At 34.0% G+C, this 20,266-nt stretch overlaps 1 protein-coding gene across 1 annotated transcript in view; it reads right to left on the bottom strand.

Moving 5' to 3' along the window:
• LRP1B (LDL receptor related protein 1B) overlaps positions 1-20,266 on the bottom strand; it is a 1,792,671-nt gene that overhangs the window by 300,470 nt on the left and 1,471,935 nt on the right. The window contains exons 44-46 of the mRNA XM_036023545.1: positions 13,799-13,991; positions 12,642-12,767; positions 2,227-2,355 (exon numbers count right to left, since the gene is read on the bottom strand). Of these exons, the coding sequence (XP_035879438.1) occupies positions 2,227-2,355; positions 12,642-12,767; positions 13,799-13,991 (448 nt within the window). The remainder of the gene's footprint in view (positions 1-2,226; positions 2,356-12,641; positions 12,768-13,798; positions 13,992-20,266) is intronic.

The raw sequence follows: 20,266 nt of genomic DNA, 5'->3' as shown, positions 1-20,266 counted from the left end.
TTTTGCATCTCACAAGAATTTATAACAGGAAACAAAAGAGCAAAACATGTATTTTTGACTCACTGAATCCAAGTCACCTAAATTTCCATAAAGTTCTCTTAACTGTCATCGAAAATTGTCTACTACAATTTCCTGAGAAGAAAAAGAATGCCTTCTGAGTTTTATTTAACAATGATAATCTGACATTTTCTGACTTGAAGAAGAAGGTACCACTTGCAATAATAACAGCTGCCATCTACTGCATACTAATTTTGTATCAGGCTCTACGTTGAGCATATGTAAATGTACATGTGTTTATTTAACTTTCTCAACCACCATAAGAGCTAAATTTGTTTTGTAGTGGGAAACTAAAATGTGGAGAAGTACACATGCTCACACTGGTCATATACTAGGAGGTTTGGGAACAAAGATTTAACTTCAGATAAGACTCTAAAACTTTGAATCTATAACTGGTGTTGTAAAACTATATAGTCCACAGGCCAAATGAAGTTCATGAGACTCTTTTCTTATGACTTTGGAGCTAAGGATATTTTTTTACATTTTTAAATGAATGAATATTGCTTTTTTAAATAGAGGGTATGTGAGAGCATATATGCCTCACAAAAATTAAAATACATATTCACTGGCCCTTTAAAAAATGTTTGCCAGTTTCTGCTCACATGAATAAAATCTGGTTTCTAAGAAGATAAAAATAATACAAAAATGCATTCTCAAGCTACTTCATAATAAATGCAAAACTGTAAGATGATTGTTATTATATTTTATATGCTTTAATATTTCCTTTATATATTTTAAGATTTTATTTATTTATTTTTAGAGAGAGGGGAAGGGAAGGAAAAAGAGAGGGAGAGAAACATCACTGTATAGTTGCCTATTGCATGCCTTCTACTGGGGACCTGGCCTGCAACCCAGGCATGTGCCCTGACTGGGAATTGAACCCGTGACCCTTCGCTTCACAGGCCTGTGCTCAGTCCCCTGGGCTATACCAGTCAGGGCTATGTGCTTCAGTATATTTATAGTGTACAGGATATAGTTGTTTATTCCAGCAAATATGTCATTTGAGGCAAATTCCCTAATATATCAGTTACAGATCAATCATGGAAAAATTACATTTGACTACCATTTTTACTGAGGGTATGTTTATGTGAAATGCAAAATTTTGAGAGAACTGCCTTTGAATTTAGCAAACTCCATATTCCTCTTTTTTAAACATTTCACTGAATGTTTAGGTATAATTACTACCCAGATAATAGAACAAAGACGAAAAGTAGAAACCAAATATAGCAATTCCAGATATATATTACTAAATTTTACAGAGCATACAATAATAATATTATTATGTCATAACACAAAAATAAATCAAATCAACTTAGAAATAATCTGAATCAATTCTACAGTAACTATTTATAGTTGTACAGATATGGATTTCTAGGAAAAATATTGCTGCAATGAAGGCAAATATCAGTTGTTTACTAGAGTCAAAAAGCCCATCTCTACTTCCAAGGGAGAGGGAAAGGCTGACTATTTTATTTTTAAGATTTTATTTGTTTTAGAGAGAAAAGAAGGAAGAGAGAGAAAGAGAGAAAGAAACATCAATGTGTGAGATGTGTGAGAGATACATTGATTGGTTGCCTCTCACTTCTCAGCTGGGGACCTGGTGCGCAACCCAGTCATGTGCCATGACCAGGAATCGAACCAATGACCTCTTGGTTCAGAGGTCAGCACTCAATCCACTGAGCCACACCAGAGAAGGCAGAAAAAGCTATTAATTGGTGTCACCTGCAGAGGCACAGCTGGTGGAATTCATGCTTGATGAGGACCATGGCTAAAGCAACCAGCCTTTGTGCCTAAGAACATTAGCCCTGGGCCAATCATGGAGTCAAAAATAAATTGGATAAGACTTCCATACCAGCTCAATAACACACTATTGAATGACCTTTATTGATGTGCCCTTGCTCCAAATTTAAACTGCAGCATTCACCAATAACTGTTATTTCTGACTTACACTTTTAGGAATGTGAACCTAGAATCTATTGTTAAAGATGTGTAACAAGATGGTTAAAAAAACAGGATCCAGTATTTAAAATTTCCCTTCATGGGCATAAAACCATGAAGAAATTTGTCATTGAATGACATGGGTAATGAATAGGAAATAAGGTATCTCAAAAAAAACTATTAAAAATTCTTAACTTGTCTAAAAGAGCAAATCACATATGGGACCCTTACCACAGTAGAGAAGTTTTTCATCAGATTTATCCTTACAATGAGGAATGCCATCACACGTGAGCTGGTAGTCAATGCAGTCTCCATTTCCACATTCAAATTCTGAATAAAGGTTGCATGAGGAATTTTTAGCTGAAAGGAAAAACATCAAGAATTTTTTATGTAATAATAAAAGGTTTTTGAAACCATAACAATTATTTTCCTTAATCTTAATTATAAAAATAGACTAAAATTGATCTTAATATAGAATAAAATAAAGGGCAATGGTTCATAACATTTTTTATAAAAATAATTAAAAGGCACATATTTTTGGTTGCTTGGTTTTCCCATTCTTTGTAAAACTTTGGAAGTTGCCTGACTTTAGTTTTCTGTAATTCCTGTTTGTCCATTTTTGTTAATTACTTGGTGACTAAGTACATAGAGAGAAGGAAGGGTTTAATTATGGGTGACTATATTTCCATACCTTAGTTAGCAGTCTTTATTAACTTTAATCTTTATTGTATTTTTTCCTCTACCATTTAGTCTCCTCCCTGGCAATCACCACACTGTTGTCCATGTTCATGAGTCCTTTTTCCCCTTTTTGCTCCATCCCTTAACCAGCTAACCTCCCTCTGCCCATTAGCTGTCATCTCTCTCCATCTATGAGTCTGTCTCTGTTTTCCTTGTTATTTAAGTTTGTTCATTAGATTCCACATATGAGGGAAATCATATGGTATTTGACTTTCTCTGACTGGCTTATTTCACTTAGCATAATGTTCTCCAGGTCCATCGATGCTGTTTCAAAGGGCAAAACTTTCTTTTTTACAGCCAAGTAAAATTTCATTGGGTAAATGCCCCATGGTTGTTTTATACACTCATCTATTGATGGACAGTTGGACTGCTTCCATATCTTGGCTATTGTAAATAATGTTGCAATGAACATAGGAGTGTGTATGTTCTTTTTAAATAGTGTTTTGGGTTCCTTTGGAGTTATTCCCAGAAGTGGGATTGCTGGGTCAAAAAGTAGATACATTTTTGATTTTTTGAGGTATCTCCATTCTGTTTACCATAGTGGCTACACCAATCTTCATTCCCAGTATGAAGGGTTCCCCTTACTCCACATCCTCATGAGCATTTGTTGTTTGTTGATTTATTGATAATAGCCATTCTGACACGTGTGAGGTGATATCTCATTGTGGTTTTAATTTGGGTTTCTCTGATGAATAGTGACATTGAGCATCTTTTCATATATATGTCTATTAGCCATCAGTATGTCCTCTATGGAGAAGTATCCTTTGCTCATTTTTTAATTGAGTTATTTTGTGGGGCTCTGGATTTTGAAAGTACTTAATAAATTTTGGATATTAACCCCTTATCAGATGTATTGGCACATATATTCTCCCATTCTGTTGATTGTCTTTTTATTTTGTTAATGATTTCCTTTGCTATGCACAAACTTTTTAGTTTTATGTAGTCCCATTTATTTACATTTTCTTTTGTTTCCATTCTGGGAAGGTATATCAGATATACCTGTCTGGCTGGGGAGATATATCGGATAAAATACTGCTATGAGCAATATCCAAGGCTTTGCTGCTTATGTTTTCTTCCAGGATTTTTAAGGTTTCAAGTCTAAATTTTAAGCCTTTGATCCATTTTGAATTTATTCTTGTGTGTGGTATAAGAAGATGATCTAGTTTCATTTTTATGCATGTATCTGTCCAATTTTCCAAATACCACTTATCAAATAGACTATCTTTAACCTATTGTATGGGCCTGCTTCCTCTGAAAATATTAATTGACTATAAAGGTATGGGTTTATTTTGGGTCTCTCACTTCTGTTCCATTGATCTATGTGTGTTTTTATGCCAGTACCAGTCTGTTTTGATTACTACGACATTACAGTGTAGTTTGATATTAGTTAACATTATTCCTCCAACTTTTTTCTTTTTTCTCAGGAGCACTGTTGCTATGTGGGGCCTTTTGTGATTCCATATAGATGTTTGAAATATTTGTTCTAGTTCTGTGAAATAATTCATTGGAATCATGATAAGAATTTCACCAAATTTATTGATTGCTCTGGGTATTGTGGACATTTTAATGATGCTAATTCTTCCTATTCATGAACACAGTATATGTTTCCACTTATTTGTATCTTCTTCAATTTCTTTCTTCAGTGTCTTATAATTTTCTGTGTACAGGTCATTTATATCCTTGGTTAGGTTTATCCCTGGGTAGTTAATACTTTTTTTGGAAGCAATTGTGGATGGGATTGTTTTGTCAATTTCCCTTTTATTAGTTTGTTATTGGCATGTAAAAATGCAACTTATTTCTTGATATTAATTTTATATCCAGCTACTTTGCTGAATTCCTTTATTGGTTCTTGTAGTTTCCTGATGGAATCTTTAGTTTCTCTATGTAAAGCAAATAAAGATAGTTCTACTTTCTCCTTTCCAATTTGGATGCCTTTTATTTATTTTACTTGTCTGTTTGTTGTGGCCAGGGCATCTAGTAGTATGTTGTATAGGAGAAATAAAAGAGGACATTCCTGTCTTATTCCTGATCTTAAGGGGAACACCTGTACTTTTTGCCTATTGAGTATGATGCTATCAGTGGGTTTGTCATATATGATTTTTATTATGTTTAGGTATGTTCCCTTTATTCTCATTTTGCTGAGAGTTTGATCATAAATGGGTGCTGGATTTTATCAAAAGATTTTCCACCATCTATTGACATGATCATGAGGTTTTTTCCTTTATTTTTTTTTTTTGTGTGTGTGTGTAGTGAATCAAATTTATTGATTTGTGAATTTTGTATCAACCTTGCATTCCCAGAATATTGGTAAATCTCATTTGATCATGGTGTATGATCTTTTTGATGCATTGCTGTATTCAGTTTGCTAATATTTTGTTGAGAATTTTAGCATATATGTTCATCAAGGATATTGGCCTATAATATTAAAAATAAATTTTTAAAAAAGCTAGTACACTCTCTGTACATACTGAAGATATTTTTGTGTTTTTTTATTGGACTCTATAATATATACTTCAGTACATTGAAATTTTCAGTACATAGACTTCTCATTTTCGAATGCTTGCTTGACTTGATTTATCCAACTTAAATCTCACCTCCAACTGGTCATCCCCCCCAATTAACTTCAGAAGAAATCTCTGTAGTAGCTCCTATCATTCACAAGTATTTGAATTGCTAAAAATATTGTCATCAGCCACTCACTTTATCCATGGTGGTACCAAGAAGCAGGCATTTGCTTCCTGACACACATTACTAGTACCTGCTCTTTGAAATGCACAGAATTCTGCATGATGAACTAAACAATGATAAATTACAAAGCCTGTGTACCAGACATTTATTGGTTCCAACTGGCCTCTGCTATATAATCCCACCTCTTAAACGCAAGATTTTTTTTATTAGGAACTAAATGTTTGAAGAATCCACCAAGAAGACATAAATATTGTAAATATATATGCACCCAACACAGGAGCACACATATACATAAAGAAAATCTTAGAGGTCTTCAAGAAAGATATGGAAAACAACATAATTATGGTGGGGGATTTTAACACCCCACTTTAAAAATAGACAGATCTTCCAAACAAAATATCAACAAAGATATTGTGGCATTGAACAATACCCTTAATGAAACGGATTTTACTGATATATATACAGAGTCCTCCATCCAAAAAAAGCTAAATACACATTCTTTTCAAATGTACACGGAACATTTTCAAAGATTGACCACATGACAGGACAAAAAACAGCCTCAAGAATTTCAAGAAAATTGAAATCATACCAAGCATTTTCTTGGACCACAAGGAACTGAAGCTAGAAACCAACCCCAAGGAAAAAAACCCAAAACACTCAAAATCATGGAGACTAAATAGCATGCTATTAAACAATGAATGGGTCAAGAATGATATTAGGGAAGAAATCAAAAGGTTTCTGGAAACAAATGAAAACAAACTCACAACAACCCAAAACTTATGGGACACAGCCAAGGCAGTCCTGAGAGGGAAGTCCATAGCAATACAGGCCCACCTAAAAAAGTTAGAAACATTCCAAACAAACAACCTAGCCCTACATCTGGAAGAACTCGAGGAACAACAACAAAGACAGCCCAGAGCAAGCAGAAGGAAGGAAATAACCAAGATCAGAGCAGAATTAAATGACATAGAGACTAAAAGCACAATTCTAAGGATCAATGAATCCAAGAGCTGGTTCTTTGAAAAGATAAAAAAAAAATTGACAAGCCTTTAAGCAGACTCATCAAGAAAAAAAGATAGAAGACCTCAATAAACACAATCAGAAATGAAAGAGGAGAGATTACAACTGATACCACAGAAATACAAAGCATTGTAAGAAATTACTACAAAGAGCTGTATGCCAAGAAATTTGAAAACCTAGGTGAAATGGACAACTTTCTAGAAAAATATAATCTTCCAAAACTCAATGAAAAAGAAGCAGAAAGCCTGAACAAACCAATAACAGCAACAGAAATTGAAGCAGTAATCAAAAAACTCCCAACACACAAAAGCCCTGGGCCAGATGGTTTCACAGGAGAATTCTACAAAGCATTTAAGCAAGAGCTAACCCCTATCCTTCACAGACTATTTCAAAAAATCCAAAAAGATGGGATATTCCCAAACTCTTTCTATGAGGTCAACATCATCCTAATTCCAAAACCAGATAAAGACACAACAAAGAAAGAAAACTTCAGGCCAATGTCACTGATGAACATTGACCATAAAATCTTCAACAAAATACTGGCAAGCTGCATCCAACAGTACATTAAAAAGATCATATACCATGACCAAGTGGGATTTATTCCAGGGATGCAAGAATGGTACAATATTCGCAAGCCAGTAAATGTAATACATCACATAAACAAAAGCAAAGACAAAACCACAAGATCATATCAATAAATGCAGAAAAAGCATTTGATAAGGTACAGCACCCATTTATGATAAAAAACACTCAGCAAAGTGGGAATAGAGGGAGCATTCCTCAACATAATAAAGGCCATATATGAGAGACCTACAGCCAACAGCATACTTAATGGGCAAAATTAAAATCTTTTCCACTAAGATCAGGAAGAAGACAAGGCTGTCCACTTTCACCACTTCTATTCAATATAGTACTGGAAGTTTTAGCCACAGTGATCAGACAAGAAAAAGAAATAAAAGGCATCCAAATCAGAAAGGAGGAAACAAAACTGTCCCTGTTTGCAGATGACATGATAGTGTACATGGAAAATCCTATAGACTCCACCAAAAAACTGCTTGACCTAATAAATGAATTTGGCAAAACAGTGGGATACAAAGTCAATATCCAGAAATCAAAGGCATTTCTCTACAGCAACAATGAAAGAGCAGAAGCAGAAATCAAGGACAAAAAATCTCATTTCAAATAGCAAAAAGAAAAATAAAACATCTAGGATAAACCTAACCAAAGAGGTAAAAGACCTATATTCAGAAAACTACATAACACTCAGGAAAGAAATCAAGGAAGACACAAACAAATGGAAACATATACCGTGTTCATGGATTGGAAGAATTAATATCATCAAAATGTCCATACTACCCAAAGCAATTTACACATTCAATGCAATTCCTATTAAAGTACCAATGGCTTCACAGACATAGAACAAACATTTCAAAAATTTGTATGTAATCATAAATGACCCCAAATAGCTGCTGCAATTTTGAGAAAGAAGAGTAAAGTAGGAGGGATCACAACACCTGACACTAAAATATACTACAAGTCCACTGTAATCAAAACAGCCTGGTATTGGAATAAAAACAGGCACATGGACCAGTGGAACAGAACAGAGAGCCCAGAAATAAACCCAAGTCTCTATGGTCAATTAATATTTGACAAAGGAGGCAGCAACATAAAATGGAGTAAAAATAGCCTCTTCAACAAATGGTGTTGGGAGAACTGGACAGCCATGTGCAAAAAAATGAAACTCGAGCACCAACTTAAACCTTATACAAAAATAAATTCAAGGTGGATAAAAGATTTAAATATAAAACATGACACCATTAAAGTCTTAGAGGAGAACATAGGTAGGAAAATCTCAGATATTTCATGCAGAAACTTTTTTACTGACATGTCCCCTAGAGCAAGGGACATAAAGGAAAGAATAAACAAATGGGACCTCATCAAAATGAAAAGCTTCCGCACAGCTAAAGAAAACAGTATCAAAATTAAAAGAGAACCAACTGTATGGGAAAACATATTTGCCAATGATACCTCAGACAAGGGTATAGTCTCCAAAATATATAAAGAACTTACACGACTCCACTCTAAGAAGACAAGGAATCCAATTAAAAAATGGGCAAAGGACTTGAACAGACACTTCTTCAAGGAGGACATACACAAGATCCAAAGACACACGAAACTATGTTCAATATTGCTAGCTATCAGAGAGATGCAAATTAAAACCGCAATGAGATACTACTTCACACCAGTCAGAGTGGCCATCATAAACAAAGCAACAAACAAGTGTTGGAGAGGTTGTGGAGTGAAGGGGTCCGTAGTGCACTGTTGGTGGGACTATAGACTGGTACAACCACTATGGAAAGCAGTATGGAACTTCCTCAGAAAACTAAAAATGGATCTGCCTTTTGATCCTGCAATTCCACTGATGGAACTTTATCCTAAGAACACTAAAACACCAATACAAAAGAACCTATGAACCCCAATGTTCATAGCAGCACAATTTACAATAGCTAGGTGCTGGAAGCAACCTAGATGCCCATAAGTAAATGAATGGATCATAAAACTATGGTACATTTACACGATGAAATTCTATGCAGCAGACAGAAAGAAGGAGCTCCTACCCTTAGCAACAGCTTGGATGGAGCTGAAAAGCATTACGCTAAGTGTAACAAGCCAGGCAGTGAAAGACAAATACCATATGATCTCACCTTTAACAGGAACCAAATCAACAAAACAAAGAAACAAGCAAAATATAGCCAAAGACACTGAAATAGAGGACAGGCTGAGAGTGACCACAGGGGAGAGAGGAGGGAATTTCAGGGGACAGTGGGAAGCGCTTACAGGAACAAGTGTAAAGGGCACATGGACAAAAACTAGGGGGAGGGTGGTAATGGGAAGGAAGAGGGGAGTGTTGGGTGGGTGGGCTAGATTGGGAGTAAAAGGGAGAAAACTGTACTTAAACAATGATTGAAATAAAAATTAAAAAAAGAAAGAAACTCTAAAATTAAAAAAAAAGAAACTAAATGTTTGAGTTTTCATGTGGTTTACCCAATTTGTGACCCCTGGGTACAGCCACAAAATACAAGAAAAGCCTTTATACAGCTATGTTTATCATTGGAACGCTAGTATGTGGTCCCTGTTTTTAGAAAGATTGTTTTGAGGACAAATAAACTTGTTCTTTTTTTCTTAAAAATAGAAATTTACTAGTCAACTTTTGGAATCCAATATTTTTCATTGTATATTGTGTTGCTTGCTATCTTGTATTCATTTCATTGCTTGTTGAATAATTATATGGCAAAATTCAGTCACACAAATTATGTTGGAAGTAAATAGAATTTATTTCTACTAATAAAAGAAATATTTTAATTTTATAATTTTTGTCAACTTCTTTTTAAGCTTTATTTCAAGAATATTAAATTAAATAGCCACTAATACTCTAAAGCTTCCAGGGTTTTATTTTTTTGTTATTCTTAGAATCTAACACATTTAAACAGAATATCTATCTATTTATCTATCTATGACATAATGAACTCTTTAAATAATAGCAACACCCTCCAAACATAGTTTCTTTCTGTTTTTTTTTTCTTGGTGCAGTCTAAACTTCACCGACCAGTAGATAAAGTATAATACCATTTTAGAGAAATTAATAAAGAAATAAAAATTAAAAATATTATCAACTTTAAAGGAATAAGTATTAAGAAGGGTGTCAACATTACCATATACAACCATCTTAGGTCATGGACTGAACACAATTCAGTTACTTAGAGTCTATTTACATTCCCATTTTATTTAGTCTATTTTAAATATATCCTATTTAATATTGCACTTCCAATGAGAACTAATTGCTATGATGGGAAATGCCTTTTTTTTACTTTTATAAGAATTATTCTTTAGAGAGGAAAACAAAAATTATTCACAGTAAATATGTTTTATCACTCCAAGACAAACACTGTATAAGCACAATTCATGCTTAGGTATGTTAATTTGATGAAACAGTATTAACTATTTTCTCCATCTTTCTGGAAACAAAAATGTGATTTGGTTGTCTTCTAATTCTTTTATAAGAGAATTATTTTATATAATTCTATTTGCTATTCTTATTTCTGTTACAGATGTTGACAAGGTTCACAATGTGGTGTAAAATGGAATTGTATAATCTTTTTTATTAAGTGTTATAACAACAAATTATTTTCCCTTTTTTGCCCTCAGGTAGAAGTTAATAAATGCCCTTTCCTCATTTTAGCCACTAACATTAACATTAATGAACTGCTCTGGGTGAACTAAGTCAGATAATGACATAGATACACCAGAAACAACATCTTTCCCTAAAGATGAATCTGACAAGAAGTAGGTGAGAATCACTTTCCAATCTCTCTGCTGGATCACAAGATTTCAATATCAATGCCAAATGGATACAGAATGCTTTTGTAAAGTTTTGTCAGCTCTGATGAATTCACCATCACTGCAGTTTCATGTGAATACAACTATATTTGTTTAAAATTATAGTTTTTGGTCTGAATCATTCCCCCTGAACAGAGAGAAACAGGTGGCTTAGCAGAGACAGATGTGTCTAATCTGTTTGTAGCAAGGACAAGCATCCACCCTATACAAATAAGCTTTGCTGTTTTGACCATACACATGGCTTTACTACTGTAGTGACCTGTGAAAGAAACATGAGTGATTCTAATTCATGGCTAACGCTCCAGGCTTACAGATGGCATCAGATCCAGACCATTTCAGCTGGAACCACAGAGGCAAAATGAAAGAGAAAGTATAAGCAATTGAGTAAGCAATTCAGGGAAGTGGTAGATGATAAATAAATATGGGAATTTGTGGTCTGAATTATTGAAATTGGCTATCTTCAATTAAAGTTCCCTAATCAATTGCATCACTCTCTCATTTACTTTGGCACAGTTCTAAATAAAAGTCTTGTACTAATTTTGTTAAGAGGTGTCCTTTTGGGTTGTATTACCAATTTACAAAGTGAGAAGATATGTTTAAATTCTTGTATTAGGTGCAGTAATTCCCAAGGTAAACAAAATGATTTCAAAGTACTTATATTAAAGAGCAGGTAAAAGATGATCTTCTTGGTAAAAACAAACAAACAAAGACTGAAAAGCAAGATGAAAAACCCTTATAGCCTGTGATACTTATTTTTATAATGTAGACACATCCAGCTCTTCTGAATTTCTTTTTTTTTTAAAGATTTTATTTATTTATAGAGAGAGAATGGAGGGAGTAAGAGAGAGAGAGAAACATCAATGTGCGGTTGCTGGGGGTCATGGCCTGCAACCCACGCATGTACCCTGACTGGGAATCAAACCTGCAACACTTTGGTTCACAGCCCACACTCCATCCACTGAGCTATGCCAGCCAGGGCTTGAATTTCTAATATAAAAGGTGTGAGATGAAGATATAAATGGAGAAAAAAATGTTGAAAGTGACACATCCTGAGAGAGACTACACCAATTTTCAATAAGATGCTTTTTTCCCATCTTTCTCATACAGAGAACATCTTACTGTTAAAGAGAAATTAACCTTTTTATGTTGCTGGCTAACATTTTTGCAACATTGGACACTTGAACCCTTATGTATTTAAGTAACAGTTTTTGAAACTTAGTTGTTAATATATGTATGTTCTAATTAAAGATTGTAATGCCTTTGGGAGGTATAAACATCATGAAAGGCTGCATGCAATGTTACAGTCTTAATTAACAGTTGGAAATTATAACAAATAAGCTGCAGGAGCCATTTTCTCTCATTTACATACCATGACAGAACATTAGTGTTTTTACTTCAAGTCTTCCATACCAGGCTGTATGCCTGTTTATTTTAGTTTTAACTAATTTTGCTGTTGATTGAACTTTCAAAGTCCTATCAAGTTTTCAGATGCTCACCATGTAGAGGTATTTCTCTAGCTAGCCCAATATTTTCTGGTCTACAATCAGTGACACCATTTGTCACTATTTTGGCTAACATTATCAACCACATGTTACTATTACAAAGTTACTATTACAAAGTATTCACTTTGTACTATTACAAAGTGAATTGAGTTTTTTCAAGAATGTACAGATAAGCCATATGGGCCTTTAATGTTGGAGGAGAGTAAAACTTCATGAACATAGTGAAGCAAAGCCAATGTCCATGTACACCATTTTGAGCAATATGTCATCTCATATGTCATTTGGAATCTCTTTACTTACCCACACATCTGTTGTCATCTAGCAATATTCGATCTCCCCTGCAGGAACAATTAACTCTCCCATTAGGAGTTAAAAGGCACAAGTCATGGCAACCTCCATTCAACAAAGCACATGGGGAAAGTTCACCTGCAATGAGAAAGCCTTATTGGTAACATGTTATATTGAATTCCTATTCTATATTTATGCATAGATTAACAGGGAACTGTGAGACTGCCTCAGTCTAGAGGGAGGGAGGGAGGGAGGGAGAGAGAGAGAGAGAGAGAGAGAGAGAGAGAGAGAGAGAGAGAGAGAGAAAGAAAGAAAGAGAAAAAAAGAAAAGAGAAAAGAAAAGGAAAGAAAAGAAAAGAAAAGAAAAGAAAAAAAAAGGAAAGAAAGACAGCACAGCACATCAAACGAAAACTACCAAAAGAAAAGGAAAAGACAAGAAAAGAATCCGAAAGAAAGAAAAGAAAAGAAAGAGAAAAGAAAAGAAAAGAGAAAAGAGAGTTAAAAACACCCCACACGAGATTCAGGACTTTTGAAAATCTAGACATCTCAAAAGAGCATTAGAAAAATATGTAACCCAGATCATTACAACAGCTAACACATTTCTCCAGGGACCATAGCACTGGATGAACTAGTGCCACCAGAAACTACACCAATACTACAAACAGCAATTTGTAGGTATTTCAGTGATTTAAAAAAATTGAAGTCCAGGTGCACAGCTGCTTATCACAAGATAATATAATATTTTCCAGGCAGCAATTTGATTTGAATTTTCAAAGATATGTGGAGTGAGAGAGAATGGAATTCCAGAAACAAATAATTAAAAGCGAATTGTTTCTCATGGCAAATTAAGAACCACAGAAGTTTTATCTTAAATCTTTCAGATAATTTCAATATAGTGAAATGTCAGATCCTGAACTTGGTCTCTAGAAACTTTAACAAAACAAAATCCAACTAAATATCACTAGAACACATAGAGACAAATAGGTAGACATTTCTGTTTGGACAGAAACTAGAAGGCAGGAAATCTTGGGTAATGTCAACACAAGCACTCCAGCTGTATTAGAGCTATTGAAATAATAATTTGTTTATGGTGGTAAAAAAAATAAAACACATAGACACATTTTTGAGAGATTATATAATTAAAAAACTTGCTTTCTATTGTGACTTACAGCTATTGGTGTCATTGGCAACAGCTATGATTCCCATAGGCTGGTGTGGAATATCAGAACGGAGGATTTTTGTATCTCCTCCTGTGTACTTGTTAGAACGCAGGATAGCTCTTCTTCCCCAGTCTGACCAGAAGATATAATTGTCATAAACAGCCAAACTGAGGAAAGTTCCTGGCCCAGATTTGACAATAACCTGAAATAAATTAAAATATGTATTTTTAAGATAAAGTTATTCCTGTAGCCCCATCTATTTTTGCTTTAAAAAAAGAAATTAAGATTAGTTGGATTTAATCAAAGGAAATCTTCCTGAAAATGCATTTTATTAAGTGTACTATTATAATATTCTTTAGAATTTTAAAAATATATTTATTATCCTTATCTTTCACATGTGTTTACTTAATATTTTAGTGTATTTCCCACTGAGCTAATACGCAAGAAGAGATGATGAAAAAAGGTCACTAATTAACGATCTCAACTTTCACTTTAGAAAAACAGAGGAAATAACTTAAACACAAAGTAAAATAGAAAAAAAGGACTAAAAGAGAAATCAATGAAATAAAAAACAAAAAGAAAAGTCATTAAAATGAAAAATAAAGGATGAGAACAGTACAATGGATGACACATAATGATCAAGTGGGATTTATTTTAGGAATACACAATTATTTAGCATTTTGAGAGTCTATCCATGTAATTTACCATTTTAACAGTCAAAAAAGGAAACTTCATATGAAGGTCTCAATACAAGCAGAGAAATTATTTGATAGAATTTAACATTTATTTATAAAAGAATGCAAAACAGAAATAAAATTAGAAACAAGAAAGAAATAATGACTCTTACTATTTCTAATCAACATTGTCCTAGAGTTTCTAGCCAGTATAATAAAAAAAAAGTAAAGAAAAATAAATGCATCCAGATTAGGGGGAAAATGTCAAATTATATTTATTTGCAGGTGACATAATCCTCTGCACGAAATATCAATAGACTCTGCCAAAAAAAAGCTGCTTAAATTTAGTAAAAATTTAGTAAAAATTAATAAATTTAGTAAGATTGCAGGATGCAAGATTGCTATAAGAATTCCTATACAGTAGTAACCAACAATTGAAATTTAAAAATTTTACAGTAGCATCAACATGAAATACCTAGTAATAACATAAAACATTATTGTCCTGGCTGGTGTGGCTCAGAGGATTGAGTGCCGACCTGAGAACCAAAGTGTCACTGGTTTGATTCCTAATCAGGGCACATGTCTGAGTTGCAGGCCAGATCAGGTCCCCATTAGGGGGAGTGTGAGAAGGAGCCACACCTTGATGTTCCTCTCCCTCTCTTTCCCTGTCTCTTCCCCTTTAAATATATAAATTAAATATTAAAAAACATTATTTATAAGAACCTGAAAACTACAAAACATTGTTCAAAGAAATTAACAAAATCCTAAATAGTTATGATATATTTATGGTTTTGAAAATTCAGTATTGTTAAAATGGCATTGTGCTTCAGATTAATAAATTATATCTAATCTGAATAAAAATCCTGTGGCCATTTTCAAGAAATTGATAAGCTAATTCAAATTTTATGTGGAATTACAAAAACCTAGAGTAGCAAAAACAATGACAAAAAGAGAAGTTGTAAAACTAACACTACCTTATTTCAAGACATTATAAGTTTACAGTTATTAAGACAATGTGGTTTTGCAAACAGTAGAGAAGTAACATCAATAATACAGAATAGAGAGTTCACAAACAGGCCAGCATGGATTTGGATAACTAATTTTTGGCAGAAGTGCATAGGATATTGAAACAAACAGGATACTTTTTTCAATAAATGGTATTCAACAGTTGAATATGCATATGCAATAAAACTGCCATCCATATACAAAAATTGATTAAAAATAGACTGTAGCCCTAAATATAAAATCTTAAATTATAAAACTTCTTAACAAAAGCATGGGAGAAAATCTTTACAACATTTACTTAGTCAAAGATTTCTTATCATAATGACTCCAAAAATGTGATCCATTACAAAGAGTGATAAACTGAATTTAATCAAAACATTAACATTTACTTTTCAAATGACACTGGTAAGACAATAAAAAGATAAACCACAAACTATACAGAATATTGGCCAGGCTCTTTTGATTACTATAACCTTGTAGTATAGTTTAATATCATGGATGAACCCAGAAGGTATTATTCTAAGTGAAATAAGTCAGACAGAGAAAGACAAATATGATACACTCTTACATATGGAATCTGAAAAACAGAATAAATAAATGAACAAACAAGAAAGAAACAAACTCATAGATACACAGAATAAATTGATGGTTGGCAGATTGATGGTGAGTTGGAAGAATGGGTAAAATGGTAAAAGGGGTTAAGAAGTACTCCCTGGCTGGCGTAGCTCAGTGGAGTGAGTGCGGCCTGAGAACCAGGCATTGCAGGTTCGATTCCCAGTCAGGGCACATGCCTGGTTTGCAGGCCATGGCCCCCAGCAACCACACATTGGTGTTTCTCTCTCTCTCTCTCTCTCTCTCTCTCTCTCTCTCTCTCTCTCTCTCTCTCTCTCTCTTTCTCTCTCTCTCCCTTCCCTCTCTAAAAATAAATGGATAAAATCTTAAAAAAAAGAAGTACAAACCACCAATTATGATAACAGCCATGAGGATACAAACTACAGAATAGGGAATGTCATCAATAATGTAATAACTATATGTGGTGTCAGAGGGTGCTAGTCTTTTCAGGTTGGTCACTTTGTGAGTTATACAAATGTCCAATCACTATGTCACGCACCTGAAACTATTATGATCATGTATGTTATCTGTAATTGAAAAATAATTTAAATAAATAAAAATTTAAATAGAAGTTTAAATTAATTTAATTAAATTTTGTTACTATAGAGAAAAATATAATTGTCATAAGATTCAGTCATTTCATGTCTGGGAATATATCCAAAGCAAATGAAAACATTAACTCAAAAAGGTATCAACACTCCCAGTTTCATAAGCATTATTTACAATGCCTATAAAAAAAAAAGCAAATAATGACATGCTACCATTTGCAACAACATGGATGGACCTTGAAGGCATTATGCTAAGTAAAGTTAGGGAAAAACAAGTATTGTATGATCTCCTTTAAATATGGAACCTAAAGCAAACATACACAAAAAATACCCGATCACATAGAAAAAGAGATCAGAGTTGGTCATCAGAGGTAGACAGTGATGGAATGAGGGGACTGGAAGGTAATCAAAGGTACAAAATTCAGTTATAAGGCAGATAGATAAGTACTAGGGGTATAATGTAGAACATGATGACTATAGCTAATACTGCATGTGATATATAGAAAAGTTGTTAAGGGTTAATCCTAAGAGTTCTTATCACAAAAAATCATTTGTCTTTCCTTTACTTTTTACTGTTTCTATATGAGAAAATGGAAGTTAGCTGAACCTATTGTGATGATCATTTTGGAATATACAAGGTATGGCAAAAATAGGTTTACAGTTAAGAATATGCAAAACAGAGTTTATTCCTGTATTATTATTATTATTATTATTAGATTTTTATTTATTTATTTTTAGAGAGGGGGAAAGGAAGAAGGAGAGGGAGAGAAACATCAATGTGTGGTTGCCTCTCACAGGCCCCATACTGGGGACCTGGCCTGGAACCCAGGCATGTGCTCTGACTGGGAATTGAACTGGCAACCCTTCAGTTTGCAGGCCTGCACTCAATCCACTGAGCTACACCAGCCAGGGAATATTCTTATATTATTGTTTATTGTTATTTCCTACATGAACAACTGTAAATGTACTTTTGCCCCACCCTATATGTAAATCAAACTATCATGCTGTATTTCTTAAACTTATACAGTATTATATGTCAATTATTTCTAACACTCAAAAGAAAAAGAAAAATGGAACAAAAATAAATAATCGCTTCATTTTTATTTTGTATACAAGTAATTTCTATTCTGTAAAGCAATATTTCTCAAACTTTAATATGCATTGATGTCATTTTGAGATTTTGTGAAAATTCCAATTCTGATTCACTGGGTCAGGAGTAGAACCTGAGAGTATTTATTGCTAATAAGCTTCCCAGGTGTTGCCAATGTTACTGACTTGGAAATTGGTTTTGAAGAGCAAGAATTATAAAATATTGAAAAGTACAGAAAAATTATAATCTTACCACACAAATATAATTACTCATCACTTTGGATTAAGAATGTGCATTTATTTTTGTACTTTTACAAATTAGTGTCATAGTGTATGCTATTGTGTTCACTTAAAAGTAAGTTGATGGGACTTCTGGTACCAGCCAAGATGGGGCAAACCTACCACCTCTTACTGATTATGCTTCTGATTGTAATGTGGAAACAAAAGAAGAAAAATGGCAAAAGCAAGCTGAGTAGCAGCAAGGAGAAGGATGGGAGGGGGCAGAATAAATAGTATTTTTACTGTCACTGAATTTATTTTCCCTACATTGCATTCAGTGCCATTTATCATTATCATATTGTAACCTTCAGGTTACAATAAGTGTGTATTTGCTGTTTATTCTCAAAATATTTAGTTTCAGTGCCCTTTATGTGCCCTCAATAGTTTTCTGAATTCACAGATTACAGAGAGCTGGTGGCTATCCTGGGTTTGCTCTCCAAACCAGGCCCAAGAAGGGGCCAAGCACACCCACAATTTAAGTGTGCTTCTGAGTTCTGAGGGTTTTGTAGCCCAGCAGTTTACATCTCTACTCCTGCTAACACAGAGACTTGGGGATAAAGCAACATTAAGCTCAGTTTCTAGTTACACATAAGGCTTTCACAGGGTAGAAGAAGTTCAATGGGGAATGAAACTGAATCCCAGACACCTTGTTTCACTGGTTAAAGTTCCATGTGAAACAGACAAGTGAAATCCACTGTCACACTTTCTCATCTCCATGTTAAAATATTTTTATCATGAATTCACAAAGACTGCAAATACTGCACCTTGCAAGTCTAACCACCAACTTTATTTACAGGGCAGAAAGCTTTGTAATGGTAAATTACACTCCATTCTGTTATATGGTAATGCATGATTATGGCATAATTTCAAAGAGCTTTCACCTTAAACCTATAAATAGCTTCCTGTTTCAAAATAATAATTCATGTTCATTTAGAAAATTCATTTCTTGACATAGTCACTTAATTCATGTGTCCTTGTATATAGACTATTAAATTGGTGATGGCACATAGACTGGAAATTATGTGTTGAGAATTTAGTCTCCAATCATATGCCTTTTCCATCTTTGAACTTCACTGATGCCTTATTAGTGGAAGTACTGGACTAATCAAGGAATACAGAAATACTGTTTTGTAAACCAGTGCCCAGTTGCTAAATGTAAAACCAAATAATTTAAAAGTCAAGCAAACAGGAGGCTTCTGAACCACCCCAGCTGATTGCCTCATTTACAAGATTGTAAATGATGTTTATGAGAAATGACAACTTGGCCCCTGCCATGGCCAGACATGACAAAGTGTTACAGATTGCAAAGACACAACTGCAGATTGTACGGACACAATTATGACTGCTTTAGTCTTGGAGAAACTGGTTTTATGGTATATCAGCAATTTAAACTTGAGAAGTATTTAAGAATAAAATGCTATATTTATCTTGCCTGAGTGAGTTTGCAGAACAAATATAAAATATCTCAAAGTCATTAGAACCCAACAGAATTGGAAAAGAACAACATTCACAGCAATCATCTAAAAGACTGCCTAAAGTGTAAGAGGAATTACCAGTCCTTTTAGAGAGGCAAACCCTTCACAGAGGAAGATAAGAGAATGAATTACTTTGATTTTACACTCTCTCCTTCTGATCTCTCAGTTGACCAAACAACCAAGAGTCAGAGGACAGGGGAGTCTGCTCAACACATAGGTAAGCCTCCTGGAGGAAAAAAGAACAGGTGGAGAAGGGTTGAGAAAAGATCTGGAGAATATTTCTGAAATAAGCAGTAGAAAGAACCCTATTCTAAGACTCATTTTTTTCCCTTATATAAGCTTTTTGGCTTCTTGAGACTCCGTCTCCTAATCTGTAATATGGAAGAGTAAAAGTCAATGGCTTAGCTCTGCTCCTTTTTCAAGGAAGGAGGGATGATAGAGTATTCCCTAGGTCACATAGAAGACTGTTGAGAGAAAAATGAACTGTAATGTTTCTAAACTGTTATAACCACTCCTGACTGGAATTTGACAAGGTCTTAACATTGTTATTTTGTGTTTATATATGCTTATAGTTATTAATATTATAACATCAAAATTTCTGATTTAGTTTTGATTTGCATTTTCCTAGTAGATAGTAAAGTTGAGCATCTGTTCTTATATTTGTTGTACATTTCTATGTTTTCTTGGAAGAAGTATCTGTTCAGGGCCTCTCCCTCTTTTTAATTGGATTATTTGTTTGGTATTGAAATGTATTGATACAGAGAGATCTGATTAAGATAACTCAGATCATTGGGG

This window comes from Phyllostomus discolor, chromosome 4 (genome assembly GCF_004126475.2).
Source record: "Phyllostomus discolor isolate MPI-MPIP mPhyDis1 chromosome 4, mPhyDis1.pri.v3, whole genome shotgun sequence".
Lineage (NCBI taxonomy): Eukaryota > Metazoa > Chordata > Mammalia > Chiroptera > Phyllostomidae > Phyllostomus > Phyllostomus discolor.
Note: the sequence above shows the minus strand (reverse complement) of the source record. Positions and strands in the feature narration are given on the sequence as shown.